Source organism: Salvelinus namaycush, chromosome 19, assembly GCF_016432855.1.
Source record: "Salvelinus namaycush isolate Seneca chromosome 19, SaNama_1.0, whole genome shotgun sequence".
NCBI classification, from domain to species: domain Eukaryota; kingdom Metazoa; phylum Chordata; class Actinopteri; order Salmoniformes; family Salmonidae; genus Salvelinus; species Salvelinus namaycush.
Window position 1 is genome coordinate 38,179,429 of NC_052325.1, and position 19,798 is coordinate 38,199,226.

The following is a 19,798-nucleotide window of genomic DNA, read 5'->3' on the forward strand; positions in this document are numbered from 1 at the left end:
ATTATTATTATTATATATTTTTGTTTTTTGCTTCCTATTTGATTTCTCTTCCCCCAGCAGCTTCAGCCCCGTTAAACCCCTGGATTATTCCGGCCCTGATTGAGGGTCTAGGTTGGCTTTTAAACCTTTATGAGTTTATTGGCCTTTATATCTTAAAATCAAGATAATTGGTACTAATAGAATCACCAGGCTGAATATCTGCATGAGTGCCTTTCCTAAATGTGATGTGAGCATATAGAGTATCTTATTCTTGACTACAGAGGGCTAAAATCCCTAACCACCTAACCCTAAATGTGGTTTAATTTGAGTGCTAGACACTGGTTATGCCAGTAGTTGTATGTAACAATATACTGTAGCATGGTTGTTTATTGAATCCTACAACATGCAAAAAGAATCCTACCTTCAACTTTCCCACAGTAACTACTGCTATAACCCTCCCCCCGCCCTTTCTTTCTCAATGGAGTGCTCCAAGGTCTTTTGTTGGGTAGACATGGCATGTTTGTGTGAATGGCATTGATTAATGATGTATTTACAGCCCACCTTTTCTCCTTTGATTCCTGCACCCGTCTGTCCTCTTGGCCCCCTCGGTCCGGCCAGCCCCCGGTCTCCCTGCCGAACAAAGACAAGTCATCACCCCTCTCTCCCGTCACACACATCCAGCTCCCACTGGTTCACACAATCACAGCACTATCCTCATTGTTCTCATTCTCAGTCAATAGTGTAGTAGGGACCGGGAGGGTTAAGTTAGCACCTGTCTGTCTTGTGAGTAACATGACATGGTCCTCTATGACTGAAGTTATGTTATTCTCAAATACGACGTTCATGTTGGAATATGTTTACGTTATCCTTCTGTTGCTTACCCTTGTCAAACTTGGCAGAGGGAGAGGGTGATGCATTTTGGCATGTTTATTGCCTCAGCAACAGTTGAAAATAATTAAATGCAGACACACAGACAGGAACATATTATTTGTAGGGTTGGGGGGGGGGGGGGTTGACCTGTCCTTTAAAACTGCTCCGACCCCTTTCCGGAACGAGGGCTTTCCCATAAGAGCCAATGTTTGGTTGCCTCAGGACATTTTCTGTGTTACGCTTATTTTCCACGATCTGCCTACTACTGCCAAATGTAAGTGCATCAACCACAGGTCACACTCTCAACACTGCTGTTATTTTATTTGCTCTCAGGTTCTGACTTGAATTAGGAAAAACAGACTGAAGGAAGTATTCCACTGCTAAAGAATTTGTTCATGAGGATGTTTTATACATTTACTCATCTGATATAAGCACTGTGTTCATGTTCATGTCTCTACATGTTATGATGATAATATAACTCAAATAAAACCCAAGATGATCTCTAAGTGCTGTCATAAAAAAAATGATAGCTATGTTTACATAATGTGTTCCATTTTGTGGTTGTTTGCCACTTAAATCCCATGGAAATCCAGCCCCTCTCCAAGTGTGTGATGTTTGAACAGTCCACATATACGATATAATATGTCACTCCACAAGTTGCAACATGGAGAAATTACATTGTTTTTAAAGGGTTTGCATGCGCGCATCAACATGAATAGTAACACTTGACTGAGAACTAGCTGTGATTAGACTAGTTTGGAGAAGAGCAGGGCCTGGCTTTGGCAGATGCAGTAAATGTGTTTATTACACAGTTCTTCCCTCTGAAATCCAGCAAATGAGAGTTGTGCTTTCATGCTTATGTAACTCCTTGTCAGTTTCTGAGGCCAATTATGGCCCAACAGATGGCCATCTTCAACAGCCCAGGCGCTGGTAGAATCAAGAGGTTGAGAAGCCGTCTGATTTATGGAAGGTTTATGTCTGTTTCTGCTATTGGTGTAATACAAAGAAGGTCTTTTGAGTGGACATTCTGCTTCCAGCATTGTAGCTAATGGTAATCCCAGAAATGATGCTGTGGGCTAACACAATTCTCACTAGAAAGAATGGAGGATAAAAATGAAGAGGAGCGCATTCTAGCTGTACCCAGATAATTTCTCTATTGTATTTTCCCTTTTAGTCATGACAAAATCGTAATCATACCTTTGGCCCAGGGAGCCCCTCTCCGTGGGGTCCTATCTCTCCTTGAAAACCTTGTGGCCCTTGAGGCCCCTGTAAAATAAACCAGCATTATCCATTTACCAACATTGGGTCAGATGACACTGTCTTTGTAGTTGTCATCCCAGCTCACATTTCCTACTGTGATATACACTGAGTATACAAAATATTAAGGACACCTGCTCTTTTCATGACATAGACTGGTCATGTGAATCGAGGTGAATACTATGATCCCTTATTGATGTCAGCTGTTAAATTCACTTCAATCAGTGTAGATGAAGGGGAGGAGACAGGTTAAAGAATAGTTTTTAAGCCTTGAGTCAATTGAGACATGAATTGTGTATGTGTGCCATTCAGAGGGTGAATGGGAAAGACAAAATATTTAAGTGCCTTTGAACGGGGTATGGTAGTAGGTGCCAGGCGCACCGGTTTGTGTCAAGAACGGCAACGCTACTGGCTTTTTCACACTTAACAGTTTCCGTGTGTATCAAGAATGGTCCACCACCCAAAGGACATCCAGCCAACTTGACACAACTGTGGGAAGCACTGGAGTCAACATGGGCCAGCATCACTGTGGACTCACCTTCCAGAGTCCATGCCCGGAACTCAATGTTAGGAAGTTGTTCTTAATGTTTTGTACACTGAGTGTATAGTATCACTCACAAGGTTTATCAGGTTGTCAATGAAACCAAACTACATAATGTAGTAAGCTACAGTAAAATGCTAGTCAGGTGTTTCATTCCACTCACTGGCTGACCATATTCACCCAACCCTGGTGGACCAGGGGGGCCGGGTTTCCCCTGGAATCCCAGATCACCCTGCAAAAAAGACACAGTGAGATGGAACAGGTAACATTAAACAATTCATTAGTTAGACAAAAGCAATAACAGACTAAATGTACCTTAGATCCAGGAAGTCCAATACCATTTTCTCCCTGAATTCCGGCCGGGCCAGCTGGACCCCGGTCACCCTGTGATGACAAACACAAGAGACACAGATTAAAGTTAGCAGCAAACAAAGACAGCAGCATAATACAGATCCAATGTCAAGAACAAGGGAGTGAGTTTCAGCTAAAGGGCAGTCCAAAGCTCTAATTCAGTCTAGGCAGTTCAGAGAAACTTTTACATTCAGTTGTTTTACATTTAGATTCAGATTCAGATTAATGTTAACTGACATCACATAGAACCATTGTCTTTTAATTTATCTTACTTAGAGATATATTGACATGATATCAATTACAGTTGAAATCGGAAGTTTACATACACTTAGGTTGAAGTCATTAAAACTCGTTTTTCAACCACTCCACAAAGTTCTTGTTAACAAACTATAGTTTTGGCAAGTCGGTTAGGACATACACTTTGTGCATGACACAAGTAATTTTTCCAACAATTGTTTACACACAGATTATTTCACTTATAATTCCCTGTATCACAATTCCAGTGGGTCAGAAGTTTACATACACTAAGTTGACTGTGCCTTTAAACAGCTTGGGAAATTATGTCATGGCTTTAGGCTAATTGACATAATATGAGTCAATTGGAGGTGTACCTGTGGATGTATTTCAAGGCCTACCTTCAAACTCAGTGCCTCTTTGCTTGACATCATGGGAAAATCAAAAGAAATCAGCCAAGACCTTAGAAAGAAATGTGTATACCTCCACAAGTCTGGTTCATCCTTGGGAGCAATTGCCAAATGCCTGAAGGTAGCACATTCATCTGTACAAACCATAGTACGCAGATTTAAACACCATGGGACCACGCAGCCATCATACCGCTCAGGAAGGAGACACGTTCTGTCTCCTAGAGATGAACGTACTTTGGTGCGAAAAGTGCAAATCAATTACAGAACAACAGCAAAGGACCTTGTGAAGATGCTGGAGGAAACAGGTACAAAAGTATCTATATCCACAGTAAAACGAGTCCTATATTGACATAACCTGAAAGGCCACTCAGCAAGGAAGAAGCCACTGCTACAAAACCGCCATAAAAAAAGCCAGACTACGGTTTGCAACTGCACATGAGGACAAAGATTGTACTTTTTGGAGAAATGTCCTCTGGTCTGATGAAATAAAAATAGAACTGTTTGGCCATAATGACCATCGTTATGTTTGGAGGAAAATGGGGGAGACTTGCAAGCCGAAGAACACCATCCAACCGTGAAGGACGGGGGTGGCAGCATCATGTTGTGGGGGTGCTTTGCTGCAGGAGGGACTGGTGCACTTCACAAAATAGATGGCATCATGAGGAAGGAATATTATGTGGATATATAGAAGCAACATCTCAGACATCAATCAGGAAGTTAAAGCTTGGTCGCAAATGGGTCTTCCAAATGGATAATGACCCCAAGCATACTTCCAAAGTTGTGGCAAAATGGCTTAAGGTCAACAAAGTCAAGGTATTGGAGTGGCCATCACAAAGCCCTGACCTCAATCCCATAGAAAATGTGTGGGCAGAACTGAAAAAGCGTGTGCGAGCAAGGAGGCCTACAAACCTGACTCAGTTACACCAGCTCTGTCAGGAGGAATGGGCCAAAATTCACCCAACTTATGTATTGTGGGAAGCTTGTGGAAGGCTACCCGAAACGTTTGACCCAAGTTAAACAATTTAAAGGCAATGCTACCAAATACTAATTGAGTGTATGCAAACTTTTGACCAACTGGAATTGCGATGAAAGAAATAAAAGCTGAAATTAATCATTCTCTCTACTATTATTCTGACATTTCACATTTAAAAGAAAGTGGTGATTCTAACTGACCTAAGACCGGGAATCGTTACTAGGATTAAATGTTAGGAATTGTGAAAAACTGAGTTTAAATGTATTTGGCTAAGGTGTATGTAAACTACCGGCTTCAACTGTATATAGAAATATATAAAATATAAGACAAAACACACATCACGACAAGAGAGACAACACAACACTACATAAAGAGAGACCTAAGACAAACACATAGCATGGCAGCAACACATGACAACACAACACGGTAGCAACACAACATGACAACAACATGGTAGCAACACAACGTGGCAGCAGCATAACATGGTAGCAGCACAAAACAGTGTACAAACATTATTAAGAGTGAGAGTGGCCATGATTGAGTCTTTGAATGAAGAGATTGAGATAAAACTGTCCAGTTTGAGTGTTTGTTGCAGCACATAGGCCTATGGGTAGGCTACATGAGGTGTGTGACTAAAAGTTGCAAAAAAATACATTGTTTCTTATGCTGTGCATCATTCACAAGTGATAATATATAATTCACAAGTGATAGGTTAATTTTGTCACCTATCAGACTATTCTTGATTTCAAATCAAATCAAATAACATTTTATTGGTCACATACACATGGTTAGCAGATGTTATTGCGAGTGCAGCCAGACAGGATGCTCTCAATTGTGCATCTGTAAAAGTTTGTGAGGGTTTTATGTGACAAGCCAAATTTCTTCAGCCTCCTGAGGTTCTTCACCACACTGTCTGTGTGGGTGGACCATTTCAGTTTGTCTGTGATGTGTACGCCGAGGAACTTAAAACGTTCCACCTTCTCCACTGCTGTCCTATCATGTGGATAGGGGGGTGCTCCCTCTGCTGTTTCCTGAAGTCCACGATCATCTCCTTTGTTTTGTTGACGTTGAGTGAGAGGTTGTTTTGCTGACACCACACTCCGAGTGCCCTCACCTCCTCCCTGTAGGCTGTCTCGTCGTTGTTGGTAATCAGGCCTACCACTGTAGTGTCGTCTGCAAACTTGATGATTGAGTTGGAGGCGTGTATGGACACGCAGTCATGGGTGAACAGGGAGTACAGGAGGGGGCCGAGTATGCACCCTTGTGGGGCCCCAGTGTTGATGATCAGCGAGGTGGAGATGTTGTTTCCTACCTTCACAATCTGGGGGCGGCCCGTCAGGAAGTCCAGGACCCAATTGCACAGGGCGAGGTTGAGACCCAGGGCCTCTAGTTTAATGATGAGCTTGGATGGTACTATGGTGTTGAATGCTGAGCTATAGTCAATGAACAGCATTCTTACATAGGTATTCCTCAGATGGGATAGGGCAGTGTGCAGTGTGATGGCGATTGCATCGTCTGTGGACCTATTGGGGCGGTAAGCAAATTGAAGTGGGTTTAGGGTGTCAGGTAAGGTGGAGGTGATATGATCCTTGACTAGCCTCTCAAAGCACTTCATGATGACAGAAGTGAGTGCTATTGGGCGATAGTTATTTAGTTCAGTTTCCTTTGCTTTATTGGGTACAGGAACAATGGTGGCCATCTTGAAGCATGTGGGGACAGCAGACTGGGAGAGGGAGAGATTGACTATGTCCATAAACACACCAGCCAGCTGGTCTGCGCATGCTCTGAGGACACGGCTAGGGATGCTGTCTGGGCCGGCAGCCTTACGAGAGTTAACACGTTTAATGTCTTACTCACGTCGGCCACGGAGAAGGAGAGCCCACAGTCCTTGGTAGCGGTCCGTGTCGGTATTATCCTCAAAGCGGGCAAAGAAGGTGTTTAGTTTGTCTGGAAGCAAGATGTCGGTGTCCGTGACGTTTTTTCTTTGTAGTCCGTGATTGTCTGTAGACCCTGCCACATACGTCTTGTGTCTGAGCCGTTGAATTGCGACTCCACTTTGTCTCTATACTGACATTTCGCTTGTTTGATTGCCTTGCAGAGGGAGTTTGTATTGTTTGTATTCAGCCATAATCCCAGTCACCTTTCCATGGTTAAATGCGGTGGTTCACGCTTTCAGTTTTGCGCAAATGCCACCATCTATCCACGGTTTCTAGTTAGGGTAAGTTTTAATAGTCACAGTGGGTACAACATCTCCTGTGCACTTTCTTATAAACTCACTCACCGAATCAGCATATACGTCAATATTATTCTCTGAGGCTACCCGGAACATGTCCCAGTCCGCATGATCAAAACAATCTTGAGTGTGGATTCTGATCAGTCAGATCAGCATTGAATAGTTATTAACACAGGTACATCCTGTTTGAGTTTCTGCCTATAGGAAGGGAGGAGCAACATGGAGTCGTGGTCGGATTTGCCAAAAGGAGGGCGAGGGAGGGCCTTGTATGCATCGCGGAAGTTAGAGTAGCAGTGATCCAGAGTTTTGCCAGCACAAAACATGCAGTGTCACGATCGTCAATGGGAGAGAGTGAGGACCAAAATGCAGCGTGTGGAAAGTACATCTTCTTTATTTAAGGAAGAAGACGAAAACGACACGAACACTATACAAAACAACAAAACAGACGACCGTGAAGCTATTCAAACATAAGTGCTGACACTAAACACTTAGACATAGACAATTACCCACAAATGCATGATGCCCATGGCTGCCTTAAATATGGCTCCCAATCAGAGACAAATGAAAGACATCTGTCTCTGATTGAGAACCACTCAGGCAACCATAGACATACCTAGACACATTCACTCAACCATAGACATACCTAGAAACATTCACTCAACACAAACTCATACACTACACCCAACACCCCCTTTACCATATAACCACCCAAAACGACAAAACACAAACATTCCCCATGTCACACCCTGACCTAACTAAAAATAATAAAGAAAACAAAGAATACTAAGGCCAGGGCGTGACATGCAGCCTCAGGATATATGGTTTCCAGTTTGCATTAAGTCCAGTGAAGTTCCTTGAGGGCCGCAGTGGTATCGGCTTGAGGGGGGATATACACGGCTGTGACAATAACCAAAGACAATTCTCTTGGGAGATAATACAGTCTGCATTTAATTGTGAGGAATTCTAGGTCAGTTGAACAAAAGGACTTGAGTTCCTATATGTTGTTACAATTACACCATGAGTCGGTAATCATGAAACATACACCCCGCCCTTCTTCTTCCCGTAGAGATGTTTATTCCTGTCGGCGTGACGTACAAAGAATCCAGGTGTACAGACTCCGACAGGATATCCCGAGAGAGCCATGTTTCCGTGAAACAGAGTATGTTACAGTCCCTGATGTCTCTCTGGAAAGCAAGCATTGCCCTAATTTCGTCTACCTTGTTATCTAGAGACTGGACATTAGCGAGTAATATACTTGGAAGCGGTGGGTGGTGTGTGCGCCTTCGAAGTCTGACCAGAAGACCGCTCTGTCTACCTCTTCTCTGGCGGTGTTGTTTTGTGTCAGCCTCTGGAATCAGCTCAAATGCACAGGGTAGTTCGAACAAATGATCCGCTTTGGGAAAGTCGTATTCCTGGTCGTAGTGCTAGTAAGTTGATGCCGCTCTGATATCTAATAGTTCTTCCCGGCTGTATGTAGTAACACTTAAAATTTTCTGTGCTAACAATGTAAGAAATAATACATAAAAAAAACTAAATACAGCAAAGTTTCCCAAGGACTAGAAGCGAGGCAGCCCTCTTTGTCAGCGCCATTTTGATGTTGATCTTGTCTTTACATGCTAATAATATATGTGTGACATTTGTTTTGATTTAGAATGGACTATTATCATGCACCTGTATCGAAACAGATGCAGCGGGAAAAAATACATGTCATCTATGCACTTAAATAGCGAATGGAGGACGTTTTTCCCCATGGTTTATTTTCATGCCAGCCAGGTAGGTTATACTCATGTTGTAAATATTAGCAATGCAATTAATATTAGGAAGGTTGAGAAATAAATATAGTAGGCCTAGCCTATTGAAAGCTGATGGGAGCCTCCTCTTTTTATTAGCGGCCATCACTCTGTTTTCTGTCTTAATTGCATAGGCTATAGAAAGGAGTAATGGGCTGTCATGAAGTGTTAGATTTTCAAATACATTTGCATTGATGTCAGAGTGATTAGAGGGACAATAGAGTGCTGAGTACCAAGCAGTTAGCAAGTTTGGTAGGCTACTAATGACCAGCAGCAGCATCAGAGCTTGGAGAAGCCTAATTACCGTGACTAAACAGTCATGTTGAATTTGACTGCCTTAGCAGTCCTAGCTGCCATGTGCCTTATACTGAGGAATGGCTTCCGTCTGGCCATTCTACCATAAATGCCTGATTGGTGGAGTGCTGCAGATATGGTTGTCCCTCTGGAAGGTTCTCCCATCTCCACAGAGGAACTCTGGAGCTCTGTCAGAGTGACCATCGGGTTCTTGATCACCTACCTAACCAAGGCCCTTCTCCCCCGATTGCTCAGTTTGGCCGGGCGGCCAGCTCTAGGAAGAGTCTTGGTGGTTCCAAACTTCTTCCATTTAAGAATGATGGAGGCCACTGTCTTCTTGGGATCCATTTTTTGGTACCCTTCCCCAGATCTGTGCCTCAACACAATCCTGTCTCGGAGCTCTACAGACAATTCCTTCGACCTCATGGCTTGGTTTTTGCTCTGACATACACTGTCAACTGTGGGACCATATATAGACAGGTGTGTGCCTTTCCAAATCATGTCCAATCAATTGAGTTTACCACAGGTGGACTCCAATCAAGTTGTAGAAACATCTCAAGGATGATGAATGGAAACAGGATGTACCTGAGCTTAATTTTGATTCTCATAGCAAAGGGTCTGAATACTTACTTAAATAAGGTATTTCGGTGGCTGAACCGATTCCGACAACATATCCCGAGAGAGCCATGTTTCTGTGAAACAGAGAATGTTACAATCTGTCTCTCTAGAAGGCAACCCTTGCTTGAACTTATTTTTACCCATCTACCATTAGGTGCCCTTCTTTGCAAGGCATTGGAAAACCTCCCTGGTCTTTGTGGTTGAATCAGTGTTTGAAAGTCACTGCTCGACTGAGAGACCTTACAGATAATTTGTATGTGTGGGGTACAGAGATGAGGTAGTCATTCAGAAATCATGTTCAACACTATTATTGCACACACAGTGAGTCCTTGCAACTTATTATGTAACGTATTTAGGCTTGCCATAACAAAGGTGTTGAATTCTTATTGACTCAAGACATTTCAGCTTTTCATATTTTATTTGTATTTTTTTAATTTTGAAAACCTAATTCCACTTTGACGTTATGGGAAATTTATGTAGGCCAGTGACAAAACAAACTCACATTTGATCCATTTTAAATTCAGGCTGTAACACAACAACATTTTGAAAAAGCCAAGGGCTGTGAATACATTCTGAAGGCACTGTAAGAATCTGTTAAGTCAATATATTTAAGTTGAAGTTTTACCCTAATTTCAATGTTTACAACGCTGGTTGAAATCTTTTCAAATCCAATGTATTTTCCACGTTGATTCCATGTCACAATATGCTGACAAATTATGTTGAAACAACGTTGATTCAACCAGTGAATACACAGTGGGGAGCTATTGTCTGAACTGTACTGCATATGGAAAAGTGGGGAAACTATTTTACCCCTCCAAATGAAACAAGTCAGGGCACATCCTAAAGCCAGACATTGTCTCAGTTGAGGTGTCGACTCAAAGTAGTCAAAAACATCCAGTCTCAAAACAATTAAGAGTTATTTTACTGGAGGCAATGGTTTGCTGGAGAGTTTGCAGTAATCATGAGATTTATTCACGATTTAGGAGTTATTTAATCCTAAACAAGAAACAACAAAGAAGTGGAGCCTGTCAAGCAGAAAGCTGAGATAACCACTTAAAACGTTTTCCCAAAGCAAGGCAGAGCTCTCACACGTTTCAGTCCATACCTCCATAACAATCACATTTGACCTCAGTTAAATGCTCAACACCTTACATTCCTCTCTTAAAACATATTCCTAACAGGGTAGACTATAAACATTGCTCTTTCCACAATTATCCATCCAGTTTTGAAAGATTGTCTTTGATGGTGGTGCTGATTCAATTAGTAAGAGATAAATCACTAGGCTGCTAAAATCTCAACACGTACAGTTCACATACTCATATTATGGGAGCAACATCTGTCTTTAACATTCTGTTTACCCTTTTTTCTCTTTCCAACAGAAACCTGCATGTTCTCACATGGAGAGAGAACATTTGACTTTTCATAGCTGTAGTGCCTTGACAATCCCAACAGAGGACTAGTAAGGAGGTAGACAGTGCTTTGGCAGTTCCTAGTGTACCGTATATTTAGAAACAGGACTCCTGCCATTAACTGAACCTGAGTATGAATGTGAAAACTAGCATTAATCCCCACGCTGCTGAATTAGTGAAGGGGAAGGCACTGGCACCGGGCCAGTATTTTCCACAGGTGCCTATTAAGGGAGAGAGACACATGCCCCTCGACTCTCAGGTAGTACAACGCGTGGCAGGAACCTCTCTTTTAAAGTTCCGTTAAAAGGAAGTGTACAGGCGACAGCAGATGTGTGTGATGAGGTAAGTATGAGGTGTCTCCTTACGAACCTTCTTTCCCTGAGGGCCCTCAGGTCCAACGTCACCCTGTGGACCGGGTAAACCCTGGGGAGGAACAAAGAACACTCCTTAACAAAGGTGCACAATTCACATTGGGATATAAAGTGAAGGCTACCCAGATACTGATGCTAAATTGCTGGGAAGATCTACAGAGATTACAGACATTATCAACTACATTGTGTGTGTGCGTGGGAGGGGAGTGGAGCATGGAGCGAGTATATATGCGTTCATACAGGTGTTTCACAAAAGTATAACACTTTGATCTGAATATGGGCATTTTCTAGGTACATGTCGCTGTTGTTTACCCACCTGGAGACCTCTGACTCCTCTGGTGCCCATTGGGCCCTCAGGACCCTGGGAGTGGACATTCAATGAAACAGTAAATAAAGGTACTGTATAAATCAACCTGTAGTATGACCAACAGAACAAAAGCATGACTCAGAGAGCAGATAAGGTGGATTATTCATACCTACCCTGTCCCCTTTAATTCCTGGAGTGCCACACTCGCCTCTCTCACCCTGTGTAATGGAAAGCAATATGTCATATGAATGAACTGTAGCTTCAAAATAACATACAGTAAATAGTAATGACAACTTGAATGACATACCCTCTCTCCTTTGTAACCAGATTTTCCCTGCAAACAAACACAGTATAATAGGTTTGATTGTGAGCAACAGCTGTACGTACATTGATAAATGCTTAATCAACATACAGATGTAGGATCTTAATTTAAGACAGTTTGCTGCAGCAACAGGAAATGTGGATTATTATGTGGATTAATATTAATGGACATTTAAAGGGGGTTTATAGGGGTTGATACATTTTTTGTAAATCAAGTCTGAAATGTCAAAGTGGAAAACTTCAGAAGCATTTTAAAACCTCAAATACACTACATGTTTTACATTTCCTCCAGGAAAGTTCCCCTGCAACAGGGAGATTAGATTAAGAACCTAGATCTGTATCTATAGATATCTGCATATGAACATTTCATATAAGAAGTACTACGTGTTTAAGTGTATCACTCACTTCTCCGCCATCCTGACCTGGAAGTCCACTTAGTCCTCCCTCTCCCTAAAAGGAAAGGAGAACATGGCAATCTACCGTATATTATTTACACAGTAAACACTGGAGCTATTCAATTTCGATTATTTTTTATTTTATTTATTTTAATTGAACTAGGCAAGTCAGTTTAAGAACAAATTCTTATTGACAATGACGGCCTACCCCAGCCAAACCTGGACGACGCTGGGCCAATTTTGCGCCGCCCTATGGGACTCCCAATCACGGCCGGTTGTGATACAGCCTAGAATTGAACCAGGGTCTGTAGTGACGCCTCTTGCACTGAGCTGCAGTGCCTTAGACCGCTGCGCCACCTGGGAGCCCGAGCCTTATATTATTACTCCTATAAGGAATACGCAGTATGTCTATAGAAGAATAGTACATGGAAATTGGCTGTATCTTTGATTTTAGATAGACATCAGGAACACAACAGGTATGTAAATCAATTAAATAATTAAAAATAATCATAAATCAAAGACCTTCGATCCTTTAAGACCAGGGGCTCCATCATCTCCTGGGCGACCCTTCTTCCCCTGTGGAATGAAGTAACAACACGAGATTCATTTAACTCACTTTCAAACAAAACATGTCTGACGAACGGCCACTATCCTTCGCAAATGATCTGCAGTGAGTCAATGAGAGATAAGCCATCACTGGCCACAGAAGGGCAAAGTGAAAGAGAAGCATAGTTTTCCTGAGGGAGTCGGTATTGTTTGCTTAGTGCGGGTGGTAAAAGGACCTGTGGTCACAAGGGGGGTGGCTTTTTGTGTGTGTGTCTGTGTATTGGGGTGTATCATGGTACAAGTAAAGGATGGACATGTTGCTGCTTGGCCAAAAGGTGAGAGGTCAGGTTGCCATTCGGCACATGGACAGCGTGTGGCGGTTGCCATGCATAGCTAATCGCAGGTTTCTGGCCATTAAACTAATGAGAGCAATTATGAGAGCCTTTAAGTCTCAGTGTAAGAATGTAAGGACTCTCTCTATAGATAATGTACCTGGTTATTGACAGTGGTGTAAAATACTTAAGCAAAAATACTTTAAAGTACTGCTTCAGTATTTTTGTGGGGTATCTGTATTTTACTTTACTATTTATATTTTTGGCAACTTTTACTTTTACTTCACTACATTCTGAAAGAAAATAATGTACTTTTTACTCCATACATTTTCCCTGACACCCAAAAGTACTCGTTACATTTTGACAGGAAAATTGTCCAACTCACACAGTTATCAAGAGAACATCCCTGGTCATCCCTACTGCATCTGATCTGGAAGACTCACTAAACACAAATGCTTCGTTTGTAAATTGTGTTGGAGTGTGCCCCTGGCTATCCGTCAATAAAAAAGAAAAAATAATTGTGGCGTCTGGTTTGCTTAATATAAGGAATTTGAAATGATTTATACTTTTATCAATTCCATTTACTTTTGATACCTAAGTATTTTTAAAACCAAGTACGTTTAGACTTTTACTCAAGTAATATTTTACTTGGTGACTTTTACTTTTACTTGGGTCAATTTCTATTTATGTTACGGCTGTCCTCGCTGACAGAAGGTGTGGACCAAAACGCAGAGTGGTTAGTGTTCATTCTTTTAATGAAAGTCAACAAAACACTTCAAAATACAAAACAACCAACGTGACAAAACCGAAACCGTCCTGTGTGGCAACAAAACCTCCACAGGAACAAACACCCACAAAACACAAGTGAAACCCTGGCTGCCTAAGTATGATTCTCAATCAGGGACAACGATTGACAGCTGTCTCTGATTGAGAATCATACCAGGCCGAACACAAAATCCCAACATAGAAAATCAACCATAGACAACCCACCCAACTCACGCCCTGACCAACTAAAATAAATACAAAACAAAGGAAAATAGGTCAGGAACGTGACAATTTAGGTATCTTTACTTTTACTCAGGGGGGCCTCTAGTCTGTTCTGATGATTAGAAGCATTGGTGGAAAAAGTGTCCAATTGTCATAATTGTCATAGATACCTTAATAGAAAGTTACTCAAGCAAAATTGAAAGCCAGCCAGTAAAATACTACTTGAGTAAAAGTCTAAAAGTATTTGGTTTTAAGTATACTTGAGTATCAAAAGTAAAAGTATAAATCATTTAAAATTCCTATTATTTAGCAAAGCAGACAGCACAATTGTCTTGTTTTTTAAATGTCCAACACTCAGACATTATTTACAAAAGATGCATTTGTGTTTAGTGAGTCCTCCAGACAAGAAGCAGTAGGGATGACCATGTGTTCTCTTGATAAGTGCGGGAATTTGACTATTTTCCTGTCCTGCTAAGCATTCAAAATGTAATGAGTACTTTTGGTTGTCAGAGAAAATGTATGGAGTAAAAAGTACAATATTTTCTTTAGGAATGTAGTGATGTAAAAGTAAAAGTAGTCAAAAATATAAATAGTAAAGTAAAGTACAGATTCCCCCAAACCGACTTAAGTAGTACATTAAAATATTTTTTACTTCAGTAACTACTGTGTAAAATAACCTAATCTTACACTTTAAGCCCCCTCCAACATTCTCCCTCTCTGACTAGCTGACAATGGAGGTAGTAAGTGTTATTTCCGATGACAAAGGTCCTGTTTTATTGCGAGTAAAGGTCTTCATAGGATGCCCATGGCTTCCATGGGGGACATCTTATGTGGGAAGGGAAATGTGCAATAACTTGACAGGACAGGCAACACAAATTAGCAGTTGAGGCGTAAAGGAAATTCATTAAGAAAAACAACCCAAAATCTGTCTTGTCCTGTAGCATTTGGATTATTTTCAGAATGCTGGTAATGAAGATGCAAGAAAGACAGCTTTCTCTGACCACTGGGTGTAACTTAGAAAAAAGCAAGCAATTATTGTAAGTATAAAAAAAAACAAGCAATTATCCACAATATCAGAACCATGTAAGATTCCTCTTTAGAACATTTAATTACATTCAGCCCTTCAGGAATATATCACCTTAAATTTCAAAGGAAAAGTATTCTGTGTTTGGAAAGGAAAGACAAAGTACTTACGGCTAAGCCACTGAGTCCTCTTTCGCCCTTCTCACAGGCACATTGATGGGCCGGGGGGCACTTCAAAAAGGCAAGACATGATTTCAGAATCAACATGTAACTGTATCAGACAATTTTTTTGTATTTGTTTTTATTTAATCTTTTTTTTTAACTAGGCAAGTCCGTTAAGAACAAATTCTTATTTCATGCAGGGTCCCTGAACTTGATTATGTATTTGTTGAATGAGGATAGTGTATCAACGCATCAAAATGTATTAGTACCTACCCCTTCATCAGCCAGGTCAGTCTGTGTAGAGAGAGAATAAACAGTGACAACCATTAGAGGAAATCATATACTGTATCATCCAAAACATACCGAAACCATGTACATTTACAACTAGATTACAGGACTAGTAAACTCTAGCATAATGTATCATACTTTTGCCTCCCCTCTTCACACACCGGTCACATGTTTCACTATACTGAACAAAAATATGAACGCAACATGTAAATTGTTGGTCCCATGTTCCATGAGCTGAAATTAAAGATCCCAGAATTTTTACATTCGCATAAAAAGCTTATTTCTCTAAAATGTTGTGCACAATTTTTTTTACATCCCTGTTAGTGAGCATTTCTCATTTGCCAAGATAATTCCTCCACCAGACAGGTGTGGCATATCAAGAAGCTAATTAAACAGCATATCTATTACACAGGTGCATCTTGTGCTGAGGACAATAAAAGGCCACTCTAAAATGTGCAGTTTTGTCACACAACACAATGCCACAGATGCACAAACTGTCAGAAACCGTCTCAGGAAAGCTCATCTGCTTGCTCGCCGTCCTCACCAGGGTCTTGACATGACTGCAGTTCGGCGTCGTAACCGATTTCAGAGGGGGAATGCTCACCTTCGATGGCCACTGGCAGGCTGGAGAAGTGTGCTCTTCATGGATGAATCCCGGTTTCAACTGTACCGGGCAGATGGCAGACAGTGTGTATGGCATCGTGTGGGTGAGTGGTTTCCTGATGTCAAAGCTGTGAACAGAGTGCCCCATGGTGGCGGTGGGGTTATGGTATGGGCAGGCATAAACTACGGACAACGAACACAATTGCCTTTTAGCGATAGCAATTTGAATGCACAAAGACACCGTAACGAGATCCCGAGGCCCATTGTCATACCTTACATCCGCCGCCATCACCTCATGTTTCAGCATGATAATGCACAGCCCCATGTCGCAAGGATCTGTACACAATTCCTGGATGCTGAAAATGCCCCAGTTCTTCCATGGCCTGCATACTCAACAGACATGTCACCCATTGAGCATGTTTGGGATGCTCTGGATCAACGTGTACGACAGCGCGTTCCTTTTCCCGCCAATATCCAGCAACTTCACACAGCCATTGAAGAGGAGTGGGACAACATTCCACAGGCCATAATCAATAGCCTGGTCAACTCTATGCGAAGGAGATGTGTTGCGCTGCATTAGGCAAATAAATGGTGGTCACACCAGATACTGACTGGTTTTCTGATCCACGCCCCTACTTTTTCTTTTTAAGGAATCTGTGACCAACAGATGCATATCTGTATTCAAAGTCATGTGAAATCCATATATTAGGGCATAATGCATGTATTTCAATTGACTGATTTCCTTATATGAACTGTAACTCAGTAAAACCTTTGACAATGTTGCATGTTGCGTTTATATTTTTGTTCAGTGTATAAACTAGACAGTGTATAAACTAGACTGAAAAGCCTGGTGTCTGAGTCCAAGTGACTTTGGGGGTTTCTTGAATTATGGTTTTGTGCCAAGCTCTGTTTGGCTATGTTGCCACTTGAAATAAATTAATGTGTAGAAAGTCCCTTGTAATACCAATGAGACAAATGCAAACCAAATGGTATGATAAAAGAGTATCACTGAAAGCACCCTGACTGTTTACACTCAGAGGAATGTAAGGTGCGACCACAAAAGATTGTGTTTAATCTTATTGAGAAATCCCATGAAGCATAGCAGTCAAAGTAAAGCCCATGGGATATGCACTCACAGTATAGAGATGGTAAGCAGCAATTCTATTGAGAAATGTAAGACAGCTGTCTGCTCATTGAACAAAAATACCAAATCCATGGCTCTCATCCATAGCCATTCATTATCTTGCTACAGTCTTGCTACAGAATTGTGGAATGTCAGTCATTCTGGCTCCAGTCTGGAGCCATTTTGACCGCAGAGGAATATTTTTTAAATTAATTCTTCAAAATGTTCATGACTTTGTCAATCAACTTGTTCTTAGTAATCTAAATCTAAATAATTGTTTAGTGTTTCTGCATCCATATAGACTTAAAAATTCAAGTCCTTTGGGGTAATTTTCACGACAGCCAAACACACCTAAATCCGCCTGTAGTAATTTGATAGATAGGACCTTTATTTGAATCTAGATTTCTCTGGAGACATAATAACAAGGTATAGAGGGTGGAGGGGGACCTGTATCAGTGACTTTGACCAGATAGTCAGATCATCTGCAGAGATATAACTCTCCATGTACTCGCCTAAGATTGTACTTTTCTATACCACGTATTCTATGACTTCGTACAAAACCAAAATTACCTTATTTTTTGGCATATACAAATCTGGAAATGGTATAAAAAGTCTGCCAATGGTATAAATACTTGATAGAACTGCAATACAGAACTCCGATATACTCAATATACACAAAGAGCTGTATTGGTGTGTATTCTAAGAAAAGTAGTTATTCTAGGGAAAATCTAAAAAAGTATTTATTTGAATCTCGGATTCTCTGGAGATATAATATTAAATATCCTCAGAGGGTGGAGGGGGACCTGTATCAGTGATTCTGAACAGATAGACAGATCATCTGCAGAAATGAAGCGCCTTATGTATTCGGCTTTGGTTATAACTGGTTATAACTAGGTATGACCATGTACAAAATCCAAATTACCTTACATATACTGTATGCCTAGTTGCAGTCAAAACAGCTCATAAAAGTCGGTCAGCGGTATGCATACTTGGCAGAACTGTATTATAGAACCAGCTACCCTCTGAATGTACACATAGTGCTGTATTGGTATGTATTCTTCTAAACCAAATATTTTACGGGAAACATTATATAAATACCAGATTTCCTATAATATCATCCACTATTCTATATGTGCAACTTGTTAAGCAATTTGGGTTGCTATAACATTTGGTTTTAAGTGACTGAAGATTTGGGCATGCTTTTTGATTATGACAAAATGTGTATTTACTTCATAATTCTAAAAACTAAAAGATACTACAATCAGATGATGGTAAATAATAAAAAAAAAACTATTTTGTACATTATTTAAGGGAAAGATTTATATTTTTGTTTTACAGAATATGCTAATTAACTGTAATTTTGGTTTGTTTTGGTTTAAAAAAAAACAGATAACATTATTTACATGTCTAATGATATTTTGATAAGAATTAAGTATATTTTTTGCTATGATTGTTGCTTTTTCCAATAGTTTCTTCTTTGGATCAAAATGACCTAGGTTGTATGTAAAACATGGTAGTTCGTAGTATGAGGGTTAAAAACCCCTCATGAGATGATTTTGGTTGCATCTTGTGTAATTCAACTCTGATTACATGTAAATCACAACTGTACCATTGTGTCATCATCACTAACCAACATTGTGTTTCTTGAGAAGCAATGCAAGGCAGATCATACTCACAATTTCTTTGAGGACTTTCTCCACAATGTCAATATCCTGCAGGTTGTGGAGGTATCGGGAGGCAGGAGAACTGGCCAACAAACGCAGCTGGGCCACGTTGGCTGACTCGTTGGCTGCGCGGGTGATGCCCACCGTGAAGAACTTAACCCCCTGGTTCTTGGCGTCAGTGGCAGCTGAGAAGATATCTGGGTTCCTGGGGTTGGAGATGCCGTCAGTGAGCAGCATGGCCACCTTGATGCTGCCTGGGCTGGACTCCTCCAGGTACATCTTGGTCATGTTGGTGATGGCGTAAGTGGTGTAGGTGCCGTGGCCGATGTAGACAATGGGGGTGATGTGGGACTTGAAGTTGTCAGTGCCTCTCCACTGCTTGAAGGTCTGCTCGATGATAACGTGACTGCTGTACTGCAGCAGGGCCGCCTTCCAGCTCAGACTGCGGCCCGTCTGCAGACGGGCGGCCTGGAGCCTGTCCACCACATCCATGGCAAAGCGCTTCTCCTGCTCATGGTTCTCCTTGGCACTCTCAGAGCTGTCCAGCAGAAAGGTAAGCTCCAGACCGCAGTCCTCATCTGAAATGGCTGTGTTCACGTGAAGACGAGTCAGAGACACACAATTGCACCAAGAGGCTATTCTATTAAAAATTGTCATTGTGGGTTATGAATGTGTTATGAAGTACTTATGTAGGTGCCCTTCAAATAAAGAGTTCCT

General features: G+C 41.3%; 1 protein-coding gene across 1 annotated transcript in view; it reads right to left on the minus strand.

Moving 5' to 3' along the window:
- The window catches only part of col28a2a (collagen, type XXVIII, alpha 2a), a 32,980-nt gene that overhangs the window by 12,553 nt on the left and 629 nt on the right, over positions 1 to 19,798 (minus strand). The window contains exons 2-14 of the mRNA XM_039014318.1: positions 19,094 to 19,668; positions 15,677 to 15,697; positions 15,413 to 15,472; positions 12,876 to 12,929; positions 12,364 to 12,408; positions 11,945 to 11,971; positions 11,811 to 11,855; positions 11,647 to 11,691; positions 11,329 to 11,382; positions 2,963 to 3,031; positions 2,811 to 2,879; positions 2,047 to 2,115; positions 541 to 609 (exon numbers count right to left, since the gene is read on the minus strand). Of these exons, the coding sequence (XP_038870246.1) occupies positions 541 to 609; positions 2,047 to 2,115; positions 2,811 to 2,879; positions 2,963 to 3,031; positions 11,329 to 11,382; positions 11,647 to 11,691; positions 11,811 to 11,855; positions 11,945 to 11,971; positions 12,364 to 12,408; positions 12,876 to 12,929; positions 15,413 to 15,472; positions 15,677 to 15,697; positions 19,094 to 19,668 (1,202 nt within the window). The remainder of the gene's footprint in view (positions 1 to 540; positions 610 to 2,046; positions 2,116 to 2,810; positions 2,880 to 2,962; positions 3,032 to 11,328; positions 11,383 to 11,646; positions 11,692 to 11,810; positions 11,856 to 11,944; positions 11,972 to 12,363; positions 12,409 to 12,875; positions 12,930 to 15,412; positions 15,473 to 15,676; positions 15,698 to 19,093; positions 19,669 to 19,798) is intronic.